General features: G+C 35.9%; 1 protein-coding gene across 1 annotated transcript; it reads left to right on the forward strand.

The window, feature by feature from the left end:
• The first annotated feature begins 16,097 nt into the window (after positions 1–16,097).
• LOC111907743 (ethylene-responsive transcription factor ERF019) lies at positions 16,098–17,116 on the forward strand. The gene has a single exon (XM_023903548.3). It carries the CDS (start codon positions 16,125–16,127, stop codon positions 16,542–16,544), a length of 420 nt encoding a protein of 139 aa, XP_023759316.1. The 5' UTR covers positions 16,098–16,124; the 3' UTR covers positions 16,545–17,116.
• The last annotated feature ends 6,731 nt before the right edge of the window (positions 17,117–23,847 follow it).

Here is a 23,847-nt window from a genome sequence, read left to right on the forward strand (position 1 = left end):
TTTCATCAAATAGTTTCTTCACATCTATAAACTGGACACATAAGTACAGGTTCTTAAATAAAGATCAGATGTAAAATACAAACATAACACGTAAAATATCAAGAATTTGAACTTTTTCATACATGATGCATATGAAGATCGTTCCTACGATTTCAGGGTCGCTTTTAACATCTTGTAGCTATTCGGATTTTAAAACAAAAATGAAACTCAAAAGTCAAATCAATTTGGGGAAATCAAACACAAAAATTAGATAATAATGTCAAAATAAAACATGAATCAGTAAAACAAATATCAAGAGGGTGAGTGCTTCTAATGAAAATAACTAACCATTCGTTTTTCTATTTAGACCCATAATTAACAGGGAATATTAGATGATTTTACATACCTACATATACAAAATCAGTAATAAAACCAATAAAAATAGAAATTTTGTGTAAAAATACATAAGAACATTAAAGATAAAACCTCCAGGATGCGAGTTTCTTGTTCAAGCTTCTTCAATTCAACCAAAACCAAAGTTGATTAATAAGAACAATTAGAGAAAATATATAATCCATAACCATGTAGAAAATATTTAAAAAGAATAAGATATCGATCTCACTTATAGAGGTAGTGGTGATGGCAAAAAAGTTTTTTTCTTCATCAACTTTGTGTGTCTCCAAATCTACAGAAAAAATAAGAGTCTCTTTATTAGGTTTACTAACCAAATTAATTTTCAATTTACTAAAAACCCCCTTCTTCAACCTCATGCAATCAGAAATCAAAATGTTCTACAAAAATTGGTTAGTTTCGATTATTGGGATCAATGAAAAACATTTAATAAAATAGATCATCAATGTCAAAATACATAAACAATATCATCTTAGAGAAACATACCAATAAAAATTCAAGTTTGCAAAACTTACTCTTTCTCCACAATGTAGATAGTTCAAAAATAAATCAACCTACGAATAGGAAAACTAAACTGCAAATTAACGCAACTATATCTGGTGAGGGTACCAAATAAGAAAAATAGAACCCTAATTGGAACAACAGAAAAAAAAAAGCGCAATTGAGACTAATGGAAAAATAAAGAAGAAGCACTCGAGAGTTAAGATACCAAATTCCGTTTTCTTGTGGTGTGATTCGTCACGACTTAGGGTTAGGGGTTAGGGGTTAGAGGTGTGTGACATTAGCATTGATGGGGACGAAGGGATAGGGTTAGGGTTTCTCGTCTCGACAGAAGGTAGAAGCGGCGCGACAGACGGGGCGCTGAAGGGTGGTGGCGGAAAAGGTAGACTTCTAGGGGGTCGATAATCTAGTTAAGAGGGAAGAACATTTGGGTGGTCGATGACATACTTCTAGGTTGTGGTGACAATGTCTTGACGATGCTGTTAACGAAGGCATGCTGAAGATTCAAGAGAGCATGTAGAGAGACAAAAGAAATTTGGGAGAAACAATGGTATGTAGATGATATTAGGGTTTTCCATGTTTAGACCGTTTAGACATAAGGAGAAGCCGAGAAGGCACGTTTTCACTTATGCTTAATAGATTTGTACATAGTATTCTAAGAGGCGTACCTCTTAATTTTCAAGAAATGGACAATATATTTAATAATATATATATATATATATATATATATATATATATATATATATATATATATATATATATATATATATATAGAGAGAGAGAGAGAGAGAGAGAGAAAAAAAAGAAAGAAAGAAAGAAAAAGTTCAATAGAGAACCATTATTATTCAAGGAACCAAGGAACCAATGCAAAGCGTCAGAATTTAAAGCGATCAACGACAAAAAGAAAGGTTGTAAATTTTTATAATGGACGCACATGTACCGGATTATAACAAAACCCACTTCCTTTTTTTTCATTTAAATTTTTTTAGGCCAAGTTTTTTATCGAAAAAAAATCCGAATATACTGTTGTTCACGATTTTTCATTCTCTTTCCATAGAGATCAATGATAATATATAACGAACTGTTTTTTTCGAAAAAAACCCACTTAATTTTCTTATTTTTTTTCAATATTTAAGCTTTTTTTATAAAAAAAACTAATTATACCAAAAATATTAATTTTTTGTACTCTATTAATAAACATCAATACCGATTAAAAAAAAAGAAAAAAGAAAAAACTTCGAACAGTGTAGATTCACACTGTGAATCTAAACTGTAAATATTTCAATTTTTAACATTTACAATATGAAAAATCTCGAACATTTCATATTCACATTATGAATCTGAATTACTATTATGTACACTGTGAATCTGAGAAGGTTCACAAAAAAAACCTCGATCAATGTAGACTCACATTATGAATCTAAACTGTAAATATTTCAAAGACAAAACTTCAAAAATAGTCCCTGTGGTTTCCGAAAATATCAAGTTTAGTCCTTAAGTTCAAAAAACCTTACAGATGGTCTCTGTGGTTTCAAAAATTTTAACAAATGGTCCTTCCGCCTAACTCCGTCAACTTTCTACCGTTAAGTGAGGGTCATTTTCGTCATTTCAATAGATAGGGACCATTTATGAGGTTTTCTCTATTTTTTTAAAAAAAGAAAAAAATATAATTATTTAATTAAAGGACCCCACCCTCTCTCTCTCTCTCTTCAAATTTAATATTTATTTATTTATTTTAACAGTTAAAAAACAACAGAGGATCCCTCTCTCTTTCTCTATATACCATTTTTGTTTCCCTTCTCTTTCATCGTCTTCTACAACCATAAAGATCTTGTATTTTGGGTTATATTTTTTTTTTCATTAGGCCATTATAGTTTTCCCCAAATAAAAGTCGTCTACATATCTTGATTTCCAAGAGATTCTTGTTTTAAATCTTGTAACTGATGGGTTTTGGCCATATGAACATTCCTATGTGCACATGCAAACCCTAATGCTTGGATCTAGGTTTCTCTAGTTAAACATGCATTGAACCCAAGACTTCTAATGACTAATAGAGCATAATAACATATGAAATCAGAATTAGAAGTTTACCTTAAATCGCTTGCTTGATCTTCTTGTCGTTGGAGCTTTAGAGTCACAATTGTCACTCCTCTAATGGCTTACAAACACCAACTAGCAAGAGGATGATTTGAGAGAGAGGGGAGAGGGGATCAAAATCGGCCAGGGTTTCTTCTAAAGCATAGGTGCCGATTTCCTTAACCCTTGGGGTCTATTTATACTTGTAAGGCTCCTAGGGTTTCACCCTTAAACCCTAATTGGATAACTTAGGCCCTAAGCAATCCAATACCCTAATTGATAAGCCTTTGGATGAATTCTAAGCCTATCCTAAGCCCTAGAAATCGTCCACCATTATCCATAAGGGATTTATAGCCCAAAGTACAACTATCATAGAATTGACAGTTTATGCCCCTTTATTTAATTAATCTCTTTAAGTCACCAAATTAATTCCTAATTAATTTATGACTTATATTAATCAAATAATAATATTATTATTCCTTATATTATTCTCATAATATATTTATAATATTTCTTCTCTCATAATAAATCATCCTGTCAAGTTGCTATGGTGAAGGCAACCCAACAGGACCATGCATAACCGGGTCAAATATTTGCCTAATATAGTTGCAGCCTTAGACAGTATTCCAACAGTCTCCTACTTGGATAAGTCTAGTAACTATATACAAGTATAATCCGATTAGCAATTGTAGCTCTCAAAGATGCTATCAAACTCTGATCTTATCAATCTGTCCTTTAGATAAGGGATCGTACAGTCCTCTGTTCAGATATCATGCTGACAATTCTATGGAACAATTTGTCTAGCATTTGGTTTCTCGATCTCCGATTTATTTGACATAGAACTTGATTGAACACATCAATTTAGTTCTGACCGGGCCTGACACATAAGTCAAATCAAATCATCGAGCGGCCGAGATATCGATTTTACCCTCTTAGGATAAAAGTAACAGATAAACTTCGACTTATATGCATTTACTTATTCGTTAATCAACTATACACAACAATGCATTTTATAACATCAATTTATTGATGTGGTTTCACATTATCAATGTACAACCAATTAACAAATAACAAACCATATATCTTGGTTTTAAGACCATATGATATTATCGTCTTGCGATCATCCTTTTTATCACATTCCATAAGATGATTCCAGCAAGCGCGGGTTTGTTCCAATGCTCAAAACCAGTTCATAAGCACTCATGAACGTTGCAACAACCTTTTGCTATGTCTAATACCATTTAGACAATCTACACACCAATTCATGACAATCTTCACTTATATCTACTTCCAACATATGAACGATTGTGGACAATTTGAATAATTCGATTATTCTTAATAGGCTCAATTATTCTGGAAGTCAAAACATGCAAAGTGAAACAATAGTTAAACAATTAACATAAGACAGTAACATTACTCATAAATAATACTCTTTTATTTAATCATCAAATGTTAATTATATTTATCTATTACACGTTTCTACTGCTATCTAATCTATGCTAATATCATCCTTCAGCCCAATACTCCTAGCATGCTGCAAGAGCTTAACCCTGCTCAGTCCATTCGTAAGCGGATCTGTTGGGTTATCTTCTGATGCTATCCTCTTCACCACGAGTTGTACTTCTTCTACACGATGTCTAATAAAACGATATTTTCTGTCGATATGTCGAGATCTACCATGATCCCTCGGTTCCTTGGTCAAGGCAACCGCTCTTTCATTATCACAGAAAATTTCCATGGGCTCCTTTATGGTAGGTACAACTCCAAGATCATCGATGAAGTTCTTCAACCATATTGCCTCCTTTGACAGCTTCGCTCGCTGCAATACTCTGATTCACACGTTGAATCAGCTACGGTTTCCTGCTTGGAACTTTTCCAAGTTACTGCTCCTCCATTCAGGGTAAAGACCCAGCCCGACTGCGAACGGTAGTTGTCCCTGTCGGTCTGAAAGATGGTGTCACTATACCCTCACACCTTCAAGTCATCACTCCCTCCAAGGACTAAAAACCATTCCTTTGTCCTCCGAAGGTACTTAAGGATATTCTTGACCGCAATCCAATGGGCTCTGCCAGGATTCAAAGCGAAGGCTACATCAGGACGAGTACAAGTCATAGCGTACATGATTGAGCCAACTGCGGAAGCGTATGGTACTCGGCTCATTTATGCTATTTCAGCTTCGGTACTCGGACTTTGAGTCTTACTCAACTTGGCATTACTTTGTATCAGTAATTCTCCCTTCTTTGAGTTTTCCATACTAAAACGTCTCAGTACTTTATCTAAGTAAGTGTTCTGACTAAGTCCTATTAGTCTCTTACTTCGTTCTCTCACTATCCTTATTCCCAGAATATAGGAAGCCTCTCCGAGGTCCTTCATAGCGAAGCACTTCCCGAGCCAGGACTTAACCTCCTGCAGAGTTGGGACGTCGTTTCCTATGAGTAGTATGTCGTCGACATACAAAACGAGGAAGCTTACCACACTCCCACTGGCTTTGACATATACACATGATTCATCTTCGCTTCGTACAAATCCAAACTCTTTGACTTTCTCATCGAAGCAAAGATCTGCGAGACGCTTGCTTAAGTCCATAAATGGACTTCTCAAGCTTACACACTCTATTTGGATGCTTCGGATCAACAAAACCCTCTGGCTGACCCATGTAAACATCCTCAGCCAACTTCCCATTAGGGAAAGCAGTCTTGACATCCATTTGCCAAATCTCATAATCATGAAATGCGGCAATAGCTAGCATCACTCTAATAGACTTTATCTTTGCAACTAGTGAGAAGGTCTCATCATAGTCAATTCCGGGAGTTTGAGTAAAGCCCTTCGCAACCAATCGCGCTTTATATGTGTGTACGTTTCCATCCACGTCGGTCTTCTTCTTGAAGATCCACTTACACCCAACGGTCTTACGTCCGAGCACATTATCAATCAGATTCCAAACCTGGTTGTCATACATGGACTGGATCTCGCTGTCCATTGCCTCTTTCCATTTCGCAGACTCCGGGCCTACCATGGCTTCCTTATAGCTATTAGGTTCATCTAAATTTATTAGTGTACTATCACTAATATATGTGTCCCCTTCGGTAGTAATATGAAAACCATACAACTAGGGTTGAACTCTAACTCTTTTGGAACGTCTAAGAGGTAATGACATGTCAATCGATTCAACCGGAGTTTCCTCCTCGGGTTAAGTGCCAACGGTAGAGGTTCCTTCATCAATTGACTCTTGAATCTCTTCAAGCTCGATTTGCCTCCCACTGTCTCCTTGGTTTATGAGTTCTCACTCTCGGAAACTCCTCTCCTCGCAACAAAGACAACATTGTCCTTCGGTCTATAGAAAAGATATCCAAAGGATTTCTGTGGGTAGCCGATGAAAATACATCGCTCACTACGAGGTTCGAGCTTGTCATGAGTATCTCGTCTTACGAAAGCCTCGCAACCCCAAACCTTGATATGTGCTAACGAGGGAGCTTTCCTTGTCCACATCTCATGAGGTGTTTTGGCAACCTTCTTAGTAGGGACTCGGTTAAGGATGTGGGCGGCAGTCTCTAAGGCATACCCCCAGAATGAGATAGGTAGTGAAGCATGACTCATCATAGAGCGGACCATGTCTAACAAGGTTCGATTATGCCTTTCTGCCACACCATTCAACTGTGGTGTACTAGTGAAGGGTGACGTAGTCATCTTTCCAAGCAAACAAGACTCGCATGTGTCATCTTCCCTAAGGTCGAATGACTCCAACACTCCATCCTTTTGGAGTTGGGCTATGTGTTTCTTGTTGACATGTCCAAGACGACAATGCCACAAGGATGCTCTATCCATATCATTGGAAGAATCCATGCATAAAACATCATTTCCTAAGTTATCTACGATCATAACAGTTTCATAAATTCCATTACATGGTATTGCTTCAAATTATAAGACACCATTTAGATAAGCACAAATAGAACCATTCTCATTATTAAAAGAAAATCTAAATCCTTGTCTAAACAAACCATGAAATGAAATGATGTTTCTTGCCATTTATGGAGAATAGCAACAATTGTTCAAATCTAAACATAAACCATTCCTAAGCACTAAAGAATACACTCCAATCTTGCTCACATGCGACAATCTTCTGTTCCCCATGATTAGATTTATTCTTCCATGCTCCACATCCTTATTTCTTCTTAGTCCCTACAATTCAGAACAAATGTGGTAACCACAACCGGTATCAAGGACCCAAGAAATAGCATGAGATGAATCGTTAGATTTAATTGTATATATACCTGCGAAAGACGACTTGATCTTTCCTTCCCTTATGGCTTGCAGGTAGTCTGGGCATCTTCTCTTCCAATGCCCTATTTTATGGCAATGATGGCACTCTGCCTCCTTCGGGTTAGGGTTAGGCTTAGCGGGATTAACTTTGGTCCCACTAGAAGAGGAACCATCTCGGGACTTGCCCTTGCGGTGACTCTTAGACGGAGCTTTCCTCTTCTTGCCTCTTCCTTGCCCAATGGCCAAAACAGGAGTAGCGGATGGATTGGGAGTGGGTGCAACAGACGTATCCTTGAGGTTTCTTTCAGCAACCCTAAGGAGACCTTGGAGCTTACTTAGGGTGACCTCTTCTTTGTTCATGTGGTAGGTCATCCTAAATTGATTGTGTCACACCCCAAAACCGAGAACGACGGAAACGTTCTGGGGCGGAGGACGTCATGTATGCATCACAACAAATGTAAAGTAGTAAACAAGCAACAACATCATCCATTCATTAATAGTATAATTTTAGTTACAAGTGTTTTCTTTCATCGTACAAGACAACATGATAACGGATCAAAATAAAAGACGAGTCTTGACTGCTCCGTCTTCTCTAAACCTTGCATCGGCACCTGTCTATTTGTAACCTGAGAATACAAGTTATTTTGAAAATGTAGGTCAGCATTTAAGCTGGTGAGTTCATAAGTATTTAATGTCATTGCTTTGATTAGTTGTTATGAAAGACTGGTGAATGATTGATGAAACATTTAGTATAAGTATGAAAACTCTAGAAAATCCCATATTTCCTACTAGTATAAAAGAAGTCTTCTACCAAGACCCGAATGTTTTGAAAGTAGTCTTTTACTAAGACCTGACTGTTTTGAAAGTACGCATCACTTGAAAATGTGACGGTTTTTCCCTGTTTAACTATTTTTATAAAACTATAAAAGTAATAATATAATAGCTTATGTTGTATCCTTTGGTACTAAGATACACACGGCATGGAAACTCGCCGTAAACAGATCAACCGTAGACTTCCGTAGATGTGCATTTACCTCTGTTGCTAACAGCTGGGTTTAGGAATAGTTAGTCCCTTAAGTAATGATATACACGGCGTGGAAACTCGTCGTAAACAGATCAACCGTAGACATCCGTAGATGTCCATTTACCTCTGTTGCTAACAGCTGGTTTAGGAATAGTTAGTCCCTTAAGTAATGATACACACGGCGTGGAAACTCGTCATAAACAGATCAACCGTAGACATCCGTAGATGTCCATTTACCTCTGTATATGTACACATGATATATAACTAATATTTAAACGACCTTCGGAAGAGTACCCGATATCCCACCAGACCACATCCAAATCGAGGAAAAGGAAACAGGGTGGATAGCCTTCCTAAGTATTTTAAACATATCTTATATAACTATACATATAGAGGCATGCAATTTTTAATATAAAAGTATAAAAGAAGTTTTGTAAAACTTTTGAAAAGTTTAATAAATGAGAATTTATGACTTGATGTCGGTTTATAAATCGGTTAGAAAGACCGTTTGACAAGACAGTTTAAGTGTGAGAAAACCTTTGTTTGAAGCACAATTGTAACAGACTCAAAAAGGAAACCTACAGTTTGTAAGACAGTTTCTAAAAGTGTTTCAACATGTAAAAACGTTTGTGAAAACTATTTGAAGTATCTATGAAAATGTCCGTTTGTTCTTGTACATGAATGTATCTCCTTGAAATAGTATTTCTAGTATATAAGAGTTCGTAATGTTCTCGTAAAACTATACCTATTATAGTTTTCTAAAAGTGTGCCTCGTTTGTATAGTAATCCCTAGTGAAATGCTCACTTGTTATGAAAGATATAATTTTTGTAGTGCCTAAGATGGACACATATACATACAGTATAAGCAGTGTGTTTGATTTATATACATAACAATACTTTTTATTTCAAAAGATATGATGTCATCGTGATACATTTTGCATATGAAAGTTTCCTTATAGTAGTTATAAATCACATGTGATTCCGTTGATAAAAAGTGTATAATGAAACTTTATATAACATACGACAATTATCGCGTGTTTTACTTGTATTCCCCCCCCCCCCCCCCACTTAAAAGCATATAAAAACATTTATAAAACATTTAAAAGTGTGGATTATAGGGGTATGAACTCACTTGATTGATTGAAGAAAGCGTGACGAAAACCGAGCAGAACTTCTACTCGAGAAAGCGGATCTCTCGAGATCCTCGGGAATCTCGGGAATCTTGGGAGCTTAAAACTTCATTCCATACTTGGATATGAAAACCGGGAATTTGGGATGACTCCGAGGGTTGAAACGCAGAGCTTCGGCGCGAGAAAGGAAGGAAATTAGCAAATATTGCCGGCACCCTCGCATCCCTTTTATAGGGTCTGGAAGCCTCGCGTACGCGGGGCGTACGCTTGTACGCAGGGCGTACGAGACGTCATGGATGACCGCATCCTCGGTCGAAGCATCAGAGCGACGTGGACGAACCGGAGCCTAGCATCCGAGTACGCTGGGCATACGAGGGTACGCGGGGCGTACGAGGGATCGGACCGATGACTCCTTCTTCGGATAATACCGGGTTTTAATTAAATTTATATTTTAATTAATTAGTAAACTTCAAAAATTCATATCTTCCTCATACGAACTCCGTTTTCAACGTTCTTTTTATCCACGCATAGGTGAGACTACGATCTACGACTTTCGTTTAGACTCCGTCGGCAAATCTTGAGTTTATTTTTAATATAATATTTTGATAGGTCGGGACAGGAAAAAATCCGTTAAATTTTCATAACTTCTTCATTCGACGTCCGTTTTCGTCATACTTTTTACCGTTGTGCTAGTATTGTTGAGCCCTTCGATACTCATTTAGATTGTGTCGGCTAAAAGTCTCTCGATCTCTATTTCGAGTTTTTAGTTGTCTACTAATATATTTGTAACTTAGATAAATCACAACTTCCTCATATGAAGTCAGATTTGGACGTTCTTATTATGTACGTTTACGGTTCAGTGATATCTAACACTTTTATTTAGATACCCAAGGCTAAAAACTATTGTATTGCAACTTCGTATTTTACGTCTATCAGTATTGCCGGTTTTGTCGAGAATCTTCGGTTGGTCATAACTTCCTCGTTATAACTCGGATTTTTGGGTTCTTTATACGTATGAAAACCTTGATACGATTCCTACTACTTTATTTAACCCAAATAAGATTTTAGGAAAGTTAAATTTTGAACTAAATTTGACTTGCGTTCCATCATATTGCCTCGAAATATCGGGTTGTCACAAATTGTAACACGGAGGCAAAGAGTGAAGCACCATGTCGATCGCCAAGTCTTCCCCAAAGTCAACATTCAACTTGCGAAGATGATCGACATACCTTTGCATATTTTGCAGGTGCACGGTTAGAGATTCTCCATGACCCATTTTGGCGGAAATCATGTTAGTGAAAATCTCGTAACTCTCCTGCCTCGCGTTTTGGTGGTATCTCTCCAACAAGTCCTGGTGCATTTCGTACGGATACATGTCCTCATAGGACTTTTGGAATTCGGCGTTCATTGTGGCTATCATGATGCAATGAACCTTCGTCGCATCACGTTCATGGGTCTGAAAAGCAGTCATTTCAGCCGGAGTAGCGATTTCTGGGTTGATCTTCTCGAGCTTCTCATCGAGGACATACTCCTTGTGCTCGTAGCGAGCAATCGTGCGAATGTATCTTATCCATTCGCTAAAGTTCATCCCATCGAAAGTCACCTTTTGGCAAAGGCTCATCAATGTGAACGAGCCAGCAGCAGCGTTGTTTGCGTTCGACATCTACAAATAGAAAGAACAAAGATAGATTAGAATTTGAATCCCGAATTATCACCCAATAAGAAAAATTAGGGCTAGGATCCAACAACAATATTTACATATTAGAAAAGGGATGCCATAATCTAACATGCAAACAATTTGAAGGTAAGTGAATGACGATTCACTAATTCTCCACCATGAAAACATAACTTTAAGTTCTAAATGTATTTAGAATTCCTAGTTTTGGATGAGATTCATTGAAACTTTTCAATGGCATGTTTAAATCTCGATATGCCCCTCTCGATTGTGATTGGGATACCGAGGATCGCAAAGTGGGTATGAATTACCATGCAAATTCACATGGTGCCTTCATTGTAATAATCACCTATTCGATGTGCCAGTAAACCACACACACTCCATCGAACTATGATAAACAATGAATCACCCTTTGCCACCTTTGCTTAGAACCAATTAGTGTGCCAGTAAACCACACACGCTCCACTAAATTCTTAGCAAGGGTGCAAAGTGTAATTTCATGGGATTGCATCAATTCACTTTTCCTAAAGTAACTAAGATTGGGAATTTTTTGAAAAACATGTAGTTACTTTGTATTTCATATTATACTTTTAATGAAAAGATGAGGTTGCCCTATCCTACCCGTTCGGCTAACGACCCTCCACCAATCAAGCAAGCGGTGGGTGTGAGTGTACACCCATTAAGCGTCATTTTATAGGCAGCAACCTTATACCCACCTTATAGACCGGCTTCGTGAATGAGGCCTACTAATGGTAAGACTAGCATTTTAATTATACATATATATATATATATATATACACACACACACACACACACATATATATATATATATATATATATATATATATTAGTCTTGTAATATTATATTAGTATAGGGTTGAATTTTAAACTTGTAAAATTCTAGGGTTTGAAATTTAAATTGTCTAAATTAAACTTTTAATCACAAACATAAATTTCAAAACTTGAGGGCAAGTTTTAAACTTTTCAAAACATAGGGGATCAAATAACAACTAATCTAAATTAACATTTAATTACATAACTATCCATATTTGATTTATTTAATAATTTCTTGCAAAACAATTTACCAATTAATCAAAATAATTAATCAATTATCACATAAGGAAATAAATATTTTATTAATTGATAAATATCTTCAATTAGATCAAGAATATACTCATATATATCATAAAATCGGATTTATATTGATCTAATATGATAAATGCAAGTATCTCAAAGATAAACAGCAAGAAATCCCGATATTTGCTCTTTCTGACGCTTGGACTCGCCGAGTCCATCAGACAGAAACATAAAATTCGAATTTAACAATCATCAAACAAGCAACCAATGCATCAATTCAATAGAAACCAATCTAGGCTCTGATACCACTGATGGGTTTTGGCCATATGAACATTCCTATGTGCACATGCAAACCCTAATGCTTGGATCTAGGTTTCTCTAGTTAAACATCCATTGAACCCAAGACTTCTAATGACTAATAGAGCATAATAACATATGAAATCAGAATTAGAAGTTTACCTTATATCACCTACTTGATCTTCTTGTCCTTGGAGCTTTAGAGTCACAATTGTCACTCCTCTAATGGCTTACAAACACCAACTAGCAAGAGGATGATTTGAGAGAGAGGAGAGGGGATCAAAATCGGCCAGGGTTTCTTCTAAAGAATAGGTGCCGATTTCCTTAACCCTTGGGGTCTATTTATACTTGTAAGGCTCCTAGGGTTTCACCCTTAAACCCTAATTGGATAACTTAGGCCCTAAGCAATCCAATAGCCTAATTGATAAGCCTTTGGACGAATTCTAAGCCTATCCTAAGCCCTAGAAATCGTCCACCATTATCCATAAGGGATTTATAGCCCAAAGTACAACTATCATAGAACTGACAGTTTATGCCCCGTTATTCATTTAATCTCTTTAAGTCACCAAAATAATTCTTAATTAATTTATGACTTATATTAATCGAATAATAATATTATTATTCCTTATATTATTATCATAATATATTAATAATATTTCTTCTCTCACAATAAATCATCCTGTCAAGTTGCTATGGTGAAGGCAACCCAAAAGGACCATGCATAACCGGGTCAAATACTTGCCTAATATAGTTGCAGCCTTAGACACTATTCCAACAGTAACTTATTCTATAAATGTTGTAAAATGATTTGGGTTATATTTTATGCATTAGGCCATTGTGGAAACACTGAAGAAGCTCAAGCACACCACACAAAGAACACTAAAATTGGCTCAGTGCTGCTCCAGCTTCATTTCTTCACCACTTCAGCCAGGTCAAACCACATCACCAGCGAACACTCCTAGAAGTTCAATTAATTGAAAACCCAATATGAAGAAATTACACTCAGACGATTCAATCAAGGAAAGTTGTGTTCAGTCGCTACCTCACTGGTGGCAGTAGGCACAAAGGGCTATAGGTGGCGGGAGATGGAGAACGGTTGTTGTAAAAGAGGATCATGCCATTAGCTTCTCAATTTGGAGGTTAAATAAAAGGATTCGGACCCATAGACAATAGATCCGGATATATCGAGCTTTTGGGCAAAGGCTGTTGAGGAATCGAAGCATCTTAAAACAAAAAGCGAATAGAGGTGGCTTCCATAGTGTTTCAAGAAGTTGGCTTCCATAGTTCTCTCTCTTGCAGAACTGTGTGGACTTTTTAATCGGAGTGGATCCGGAGATGTCGTGGAAGCTGGAAGCGCCAGGATGGAGGAAAGAGCGAAACCTTCCCACAAAGCTTTTGACGATCCCTTTTCATTGCTTTTGTCTTCTATGGCACCAGAACATATGCGACCCCCCAGTGATGGGACTGCCATGGTGGTCGTGATCACATTGTGGACGGTTAGGAGATGTTACGGCTTCCAGCGGTGAGAAGGAGGTCATCGGACCTCCTATGTGGGTTTCAGATTCTAACTCGAAGACAGTGGGGTTGAAGCCTTTGTATGTGTGTCAGTTTAGCTGGATTTGGGCGAAATAGGGGGGGTAGGTTCTTGTGTTTATTGTATATGAGAGAAAGAGAGGGGACCTTTAATTAAATAATTATATATTTTTTTTCTTTTTTTTTAAAGAGAGAAAACCTCATAAATGGTCCCTGTGTATTGAAATGACGAAAATGCCCCTCACTTAACGGTAGAAAGCTGACAGAGTTAGGCGGAAGGACCACTTGTTAAAAGTTTTGAAACCACAGGGACCATCTGTGAGGTTTTTTGAACTTAGGGACTAAACTTGATATTTTCGGAAACCACATGGACCATTTTTGAAGTTTTGTCTATTTCAAAATTTAACATTCACAATGTGAAAAAGCTCCGATTAGTTCAGATTCACACTCTGAATCTGATTTATTATTATACACACTATGAATCTGAGGAGGTTCACAATGTGAATCTGAAATGAAATATCGGGTTTTTTTTTATTTTTATTTTTTATTTTTTTTATTGTTTTAACATGAATATGAATCTATGTTTAAAAAATACAAAAAAATATGAATTTTGATATATTTATTAATTTTTTTCTATAAAAAATTGACCTTAACTTTTTTCATTAAAGAAAATGAAGTGGGTTTTTTTCAAAAAAAAAAAAGTTCGTTTTTTATATATTATCATGAATCTTTATAGAAAGAGGACGAAAAATCGTGAACAACGGTATATTCGATTTTTTTTAATAAAAAACATGGCCTAAAAAAAATTTTAAACGAAAAAAAGTGGTGAGTTTTTTTTTTATAAATGGTGATTTTTTTTTTGTATAATCCGGTGTGTGTGCGTCCAATGTAAAAGTATACATCTATTTCCTTAGTCGTTGATCGTTTTGATTTCTGATGCTCACGATTGGCTCCTTGTTTAATTATGGTTCTCTATTGAACCTCATCTTACATATATATATATATATATATATATATATATATATATATATATATATATATATATATATATATATATATATATATATATATATATATCTATATATATATATATGGGTAAAGTGAATATACCTAACAACCTTATATAAGCTTAGGTACCTAACTCTATAATACTACATCGGTTTGTATCATATTAACATTGTAATTGCCTAAGGTTCTTAAACTTCGACCACATAACTTGATTACTTCCAAAATCTTTGGACTTTCAACAATATATTTCTTTTACATCACGTCTTTCTATCGAATACCACCTCATGAGCTCTATATCCTACCGCTACAAATGAAAGGATGTAGGAGAAATATAATGATGAATTTCCAAAAATTTTTAAAGTAAATCAAGTTTAGGGGTGAAGTTTAAGAACCTTGGATGACTGTAATGAAAATTTAATGCAAAATGATGTAGTTTGATGAGGTTAGGTACCTAAGCTTATATAAGGTTGTTAGATATATTCACTTTACCATATATATATATATATATATATATATATATATATATATATATATATATATATATATATATATATATATATATATATATATATATATATATATATATATATATATATTCGGCGCAAAATAGTAATAACTCAATCTTAAACCAACTGATCTGATCATATACATGATACATCCTGTCCGATTAAACCGACCATATTTATTTGGTTCCCATTTCTAACCATCCAACGATCCACACATGACCCACCCTTTTAACCAAACATACAAATATCCCAAACTAAAAGTTGGAATTGGTTGACGTTGATGGTTTGACCGTACCTTTTGAATTGTTATGACCAAGTCATGAGAAATGTGTTTGTGCTAAACTTTTATTGTTAGTTGATGACGTAGCAGATGATGCAAATTTGTGAAATGCCACCACTTGCAGAGTTATTCGGTGGACTTCCACAGATGGTACCACACGTTCTATTAATTACAACCACGGAATTAACCCACAGTCGCCACAAAACGTTTATCTATTACTTTTTCAATTAAATATGATTTTGACCAAAGATTCATTGAATATTTTGACTTCACATCACACAGTCAACCCTTCGAGATTTTGACTTTACCACTATTCAACCTATATAAGCCATCAAAACGGTACTTCAAAAAACCAATTAAAGGAAACATGAGTAGCAGCTCAGATGATGTAAGCAGCAGCAATTGTTCAAGCAGATCAGCCGAGAAGAGATACAAAGGCATCAGGTGCCGGAGATGGGGCAAATGGGTATCGGAGATTCGAGTTCCGGGAACCCAAGAACGGCTATGGCTAGGTACGTACACTACTCCAGAGGGTGCAGCGGTGGCTCATGACGTTGCTTCTTATTGTTTGAAAGGAGCCACATCTTTGCACAAACTTAACTTCCCGTCTATGTTACCACCCACGGCGAGGACAGATCTGTCTCCGAGGTCCGTCCAGAAAGCTGCGTCGGATGCTGGCATGGCCATGGACGCACAGTTGATTTCTTCCAGAGAAATGGCGCCCAGGAATGGCGGTTTTAACCAGGAAGGTCAGGCGTTGAGTATCTCAGTGGATGATTATCTTTGAATCTGGAGGAATATTTTTGCACATTGAAGTTTGCATTGCCGAACACAGTGTGTTAATTAGTTGGTATTCCATGTATCAGATATGATTAATAAATCAATCAATGGTAATTCTGCTAGGAATGAAGCTCATATATATATTAAAAAGGATTATATGTATAGCTGTTTATATATATGAACCCCAGAAGATCAAACAAGGTGTTTTATACATGCCAATGCATCTTCCATAATGACATCATAAACGTTTTTAGATGCTACAAAAAAGGTTGTTGGTTTGTGGTAATTAAATAGCTTGATGCCGTTTAAAATTGTTGCAATTTACCATACATAATATAATAACCAAATGTGTATTTGAAAGCGTCCTAAAATAAGATAGATTACTTGGATTTGGATATGTATTATATGATCACGTGCATGAAAAGGATGTTTAGACGTGACAAGTTATTATATTGATAATGCTAAAATGGGGAGGAAGAATGGTACCTCCACCACTCCCTCTGGGTTGACGGGTTGCGAGTTGTGGATTTTTTTCTCCCGTTTTACTAACACTTTCAAACAAAAAATGTCCATCGACTGTTTATACTTTTTGTTTTAGGATTTATATAAAAGAAGTTTGGTATGTTTTTAAATTAGTTTGTGAACTAGTTTTTATATTTTTAATATTTTATAAATTAGTTTTATATAATTTATATTAGTTTGTGTTTATTTTAAAATACAAAATTGAATAAGTTGAGTGTGTTGAGATTTGAGAAAGATATAAATTTCATATGTCTTGGGTTAGAAAAGATACAAGAAAAATGAAATAAAATAAAATACAACTGATGTGAGAGTAGGTTGAGAGGAAATGAAACCAACTTTTATGTGAGGAGGACCAAAACATCTTTTTAGAGTAAACTGCAAATTTGGTCCCTGTGGTTTATTGATTTATGTGGTTACGGTCCATTGACTTTTATTTTTGTGGTTATGGTCCTTCTGAGCATCTTTCATGATGGTTTTGATCCTTACCAAAATTGAAATGTCTAATTTACCCTTTTAATATATTTTTCTCATTATTATTAACCATTATCTTGAGGTACACCGTTAAATCTAACCACTTTATTGACATATAATTTTATTAGTTTTTCGAGCAGTGACATGTTTTATCGTCAACAGAGGCGGAACCAGTTAAGAGCCAAGGGTAGCACAGGCTACCCCTCAAAGTCATCCGAGATATGTATTTTTTTTTTATGTTGGTGTTGCTGGTAGTTGATGTGCAACTCGTTGTTTCCCAGGAAAATGATGAATCAGACAGAACATGTTCCTACCTACTTTGATTGGCTTGAGAATTAGTATCAAATCGTCTTTTCTAGGTATGAATTTATATTTATTCTCACCCAATTTACTGCACTTAAACATAACTTCCTATTAATCTGCCTAATTAGCTATAACAAAATATGTTATTCTCAGCAAATCTACTACACAGAAGCATACTTTCCTACCAATCTGATCATTTGGATGTCATATCATTGAGCTTGTATGTAAAGTTTACTAATTTAGCACTTGCCCGCCAACTGTTCGATGAAATTCCTATCAGAACTTGTATGTAAAGTTCACTAATTTAGCATTAGCCCACTAATTGAAAGTGACATATGATGATGCAGAAAGCTTATTTCTATAGTCAACTCTGACGATTTGATCAGGAGTATTAGATATATATTTACTCATCATGTACAAATAACCTCATTTAGTTTTATAAGTAGCGTTACTTTTTTGTCATATACATGGAACAAAGGAAAGTGAATCTGTTTCAACATACTTCTTTTGCTTGCTTGATTGTCCTATTGATTTTGCTTCAATAAGAAACATAAACCATCTTTATCAGTAAGTTGATGAAATTGTTGGTTTTAACCTTTAAAAAAATCAATAACTTATTTGTTTTAACAAAATGATACTTTTATGTGGTCTTTTAAAGAAGTTTATGTAGTATGTTTCAATAAATTTCAATGGTAGGGGTGAAGCTCTTAAATGGGTCTGGTGAAAATTGGTTTGATCCTTTGATTGGGAGGAAAGTTTGGACATAATGTCCTAAAGATAAAATTAAATTTAAAGGGTATGTTTTTTTTGCTTTTTAGTTCATCTCTTTATATTTTCTTGTTCATAACCATTGATTTTGTGTGTTAATTTGGTATTACTTTTATATTTTATAGGTAAAAGAATCGTGCTACCCCTAGTCAAATTTTCTGGTTCCGCCACTGATCGTCAAAATAGATCATTTTTTGTAAAAACGTTGATATTGCATAAATTAGTCCTAAAATATTGTTTAAATAATTAATTAGTTTAAAAGTAATTTAAATAGTTAACTGGTTTATAGGTTTCTAGTTTTATGAACATTGAACTAGTCACTTATTAATCAAAAAATATTAGTAATTAGATCATAATTGCTAATCAACTAGGTTATCTCTTTATACTTCATTGCAATATAATCTATTCACCATAGAAAATACATATTTGAATTTTAAGTGGAAATGTTTCAAAAATATTGGTCTTTAATTCTAAGTAATTTACTTTGTGTATTAGGTTGAGTAGATAGTTTAAGATTTCATTTAAACAAAACCCCCCAATTTAATTTTTTCTTTTCAGTTAATTTAATTTGTTATAAATCATACATATTCCCTAAGTGTTTAACACTGATGTGTATTTTATGCATCATTTTTAAATTTATGAATCTGATTCTATTTAACTAACTGTCACACACTAGGCGTATACCAAATTGTGAAATAATAGAGTTGTGACATGAAAATGTGTCGAACACTTGGAGAACGGTAGTTAATTAACATTAGAATTTTTTTATTATAGGTTATACTAAATAAATGAAAGAAATAAAAGCGGGTGCTAATTATAAAAAGTCAAGTAATCAAGAGCTAAACTAAAAATATAAACTAATTGGAAACAAATCACTTCGGGTACATGAATACAATTAAATCATGCATACAATGGTCATCTAATACAAGCACACACTTTAAAGTCCATAGCTTTATTATCCTAATCCTAAGTTTTGAGCTAACACTAGTCATAATTATTTCAACGTAATAAAACAACTATGATTCATTAAAATATAATCAGATTGGTCTTTTAATCATATAGACTCAACAATAGGCAATTAAACAACGACCTTTAACAATATGGACCTTCAATAAAACTTGACACAATAAATTAAATAAGAATAAATTATCCAAATGGCAAATTAATCCAAAATGTAAACAATTCATCTAACTTAAACATAAAGCAAAATGGTTTTAAAGCCCTAAATCATAAAGTAAAAACAATAGGAAAAGACGATCAAAATACTAATCATGTTTAGAACAACAAACTAAATGATTAATGTCATGAATCAGTTCTTGAATCCTTCACGTCCTTCACATCGTTTGGAAGGTTTGCATTGTAGGAGGTCATAAAGTTGGTAACTTTATGAATCCTTGTGGTAAATTAAAGGTTTATTTCTATGGATATGGAGAGTTAGCGAGTTTTACGTGTTTTGCATGGGATTTGGTCTTATTTTCCCTTCATTTTGACATAACTTATGTTTAATACATACATTAGGAATACATGTCTAAAAAGCAATGATTTTTATGATATGCTAAGGTAGAGAATGCTTTCTGGAAAGTTTGGTTGTTTGGCTTGAAGGATTTAGAACCTAATGCATTAAGTTGCCTTTCCTTTAGACCCTAGAACCTATATCTAGACTTATAGGGATGTCTTAACAGATAAAGTTGAAAACTTGATCCATTAAGACCTTGGAAAGGACCAGATCTGAGCTTTGGAGCTCTTGAAATCGAAAGAAAATTGTTTAAGCTCGTTGGAGTTGCTCCGAACAGTCCCCACGACGTGGCATTAGGCTACCATGACATAAAGATTGGGGAATCATCGACTATTTTGGCATTTAGTGCCCACCACATGGCCACGGAAGGACACGACCTGGAGAGTGGTTGATTGGCAATTTTGACCATTGACATGGACCGTTGACTTTGACTTGAGTTGAATTTTTGTTAAACTCCTAGTTTTCGAAAGAGGTCTAAGGGTTTACCTTGTGTGACTTTATAGGTGGTGTATAACATTTGTATTTCTGAAAGTGAGAGTAGTAGCAGTGATTATCATCTGAGAGGTGTAACATCTTGTTTTGAGGCACTTTCTCTTTTGATCCTTATATTGAGATTTATTTCATTTTGGTCCATATAACGAAAGACTTGTGGCTGGGAGGGGCCAATATTGCCACTTTTGGATTTATGGGGCGGAGCCATATACGTTGCATGGTGAAGTCTCAAACCCTAATACTTAGGGTTTAGACCTTATTTATTCATCTTTATCTCTCAACCTTGGTTCTTTTCATCTGCCTACATCCTCTCAAAGCGTCCTTGCAACCCTAATACACCTCATGAAACATTTCTAAGCTTGAGTGTGTGTGTTTTGTGCCTTTGAAAAAGAAGGAAGGGAGTAGAGACCATCTTGGAGGAGTGAAACACTTCAGATCCAGAATCACACCATCAATTTGCATCACTTGGAGGTATAATTTTCTGAACTTGGTGAAGATATACTTAGATCTTGTAACACCGTAAATTTTTAAATAATTTTTTTTTTCATTTAAAATTGCATAATCATCATAATACATTTCACAAAAATCTCCTTTATTTAAATTACAAATCGCAACTCCATAATTGTTTGATTTTAAGTCCAGGGTCTTCAAAACATAACTCTTTCACTGGTGTGTTCAATCAAGTCGGTGCCTTCCCTCGATCCTAAGAAAACCTGAAACACATAACACATAACACGGTAAGCATGAAGCTTAGTGAGTTCCCCAAAATACCACATACAACACATTAGCCACTCGAGGCTATAACTCTGCAAGACGCTCCGGTCAATGTGTCTCAGTGGGACCCTCTAGTCCCACAACTCTGATGGACCCTCCGGTCCTAACTTTGTGGACTCTTCGGTCCTAACTCTGTAACTCTAAATAACACATAGCATAAATCACACATACATAATGCAATAATATCACAATACTCAAATAAACACATAAGACCCTCTGGTCACACATAGATATCACTCTAGGTAAAGTATAGTGAGAAGACTCACCTCGACAACAAGCAAGCATCCTCACACTCGAATCTCGATCTAGCCACCGCCTAACACATAAGGTAGTTATCTCAATAAATACTCGATTCCCGACTCTAAATAACCAAACGCTACTCCTCTTTTTCCAACTCTCGAATTGGGTAAAAGATCACTTTACCCCTCTATGGTCTCCAATACTCATGTAGACCGAACCCTAAAGTCAACATAAGTCAAACTCGAGTCAACAGTCCATGTTTAACCCGACTCATTGAGTGCACTCTTGCGACTCGTCGAGTTGACCCCCAACTCGTCGAGTTATCGCACGATCAAGGTCATCGGGACAAACCCTTACCGACTCGTCGAGTCAAGCCATGGACTCGGTGAGTCCCTTTGATCTGATTCCTCATTCAGATGATTTAAGGCATATATATAACCCCACACTCCATATCTATCCTCCTAAGGCTCGAAAAGCATGTAAAGCTAGAAGCTTTACGTTCATGCATGGCATAAAAGGCTCATAATGCCAAAACATGCTCCAAAAAGGGCTAGATGCACAAGAGCTTGCTTCCAGCTCAATAAAGCTTGGGTCTCTAGACTCACACGGCCACTCATAGTCCAAATATGAGGTTCCAACCTCAATCCATACACTAATCACTTCATGACACAAGATAAATGGAAGAAAGCGCTAAAAGTTCCCTAAAACAAGATCTCATAAGGAAATGATCAAGCTATCATCTTTTTACCTCCAACTGAAGCAAAACACTAAAGAATCTATGGATCCAAAAGCCTTCTCTTGAAGCAAGCCAAGATGATCTCCGCATCCCCTCTCAAAGTTGCACAAGAACACCCAAATTATCCTCTTTCTCTCTCACAATGGATGGAACTGATCTAGGGTTTCCAACAGGGCTCTCTGGAGCTAAGGGAGGCGGAAATGAGGGCTTAAGGCCCTTTAAATAGGACACAAACTCGGAAAAATTAGGGTTTGTCTGTCCAACACCTACTCGGCGAGTCGGCTCTCTGACTCATCGAGTCCATTCATCAAAGCCACGCGGACAACTCGACTCTACTCAACGAGTTGGACACTTAACTCGCCGACTCACTCCATTATTTTTCAAAAATTTAACATACATTAATGTACCTGAAAGTCTGGATGCTACAGATCTTGTTTTAGGCTTGATTTTATGTTCTTTTGGTCCCCTAAGCATGGTATTATGAGTACAGGTTACTGTATTACCATTTGATTTGTCCTTTCAGAGGTTTTGGAGACTATTGAGTCATAAAAATGTAATCTTGGACACTAGTTTCTTCTCATGCATGGTCTTAATGGATTAAGAGGTTAAGATCTTTGGTGTTGGGCACTTCTTGGCCATGCAAGACCATAAAGTTGGAAACTTTATGGCAAAGACATCGTTTTGAACTTGGATCTGGAAAATAGACTTAAGAGCTTAAGGATTAAGCTCTTAATGAGTTGGGTTGGCAGCTAGCTGCGTACGCTGGGCGTACAAGGTGTACGTTGTGCGTACATAGTCAACCGGCTGATGCCTGGTCATATATCGTGTATGTTGGGCGTACTCAGCAGGGTTGACTCGATTGACTTTTTGGGAATTTGGACTTCTACCTGATTTTGACCAAGTTTGACCAAGGGGTATTTTGAATTGTGTTTGAGAATTTGTCATTTGGATTCATAGGTGGCGATTAGAGCTGAGATTCAGAGTCAGGACGTCATCAACTATTTTTCAGATCAAGAGGTGAGTTTCCTCACTATACTTTCGGGTCAAAGGCATCAAGGCCGACCCTTTGGATTGATATCCTAGTTTTCTGTATGTTGCTATGTCGTAGTGATATGTTAGGCATGTATCCTAGTTATTGGATGTTTCTATGTGGTAGTGATTTGTGGATATGTCTGTTTGCCTGTTGAATGATTATATGTTTATCTGTTATCTTTGATGGGTTATGAGCATTCTAACACTCCTAAGTGCATATGCAACCCTAGAAAACCATGGATCTATGTTTGTCTAAAATACATGCAAAATATGATTTCCAAGGTTCATAATCCTATCTAGCATACATGGGGAACTTTTAACATAAAAAATGGCTAGAATTACATACCTTGTAGTTGATTTGATTCCTTGAAAACCTTGAGAGCCTAGCACCCCAAGTGTGATGCCACAAATGTTTCACACAACACCAAATGCTCTTGTAGCAAACTTTGAGAGAGA

This window comes from Lactuca sativa, chromosome 4 (genome assembly GCF_002870075.4).
Source record: "Lactuca sativa cultivar Salinas chromosome 4, Lsat_Salinas_v11, whole genome shotgun sequence".
In the NCBI taxonomy this organism is placed as follows: Eukaryota; Viridiplantae; Streptophyta; class Magnoliopsida; order Asterales; family Asteraceae; genus Lactuca; species Lactuca sativa.

Excerpts from the sequence above, each read along its gene's own strand:
- LOC111907743 (XM_023903548.3), top strand. The coding sequence starts at position 16,125 with ATGAGTAGCAGCTCAGATGATGTAAGCAGCAGCAATTGTTCAAGCAGA.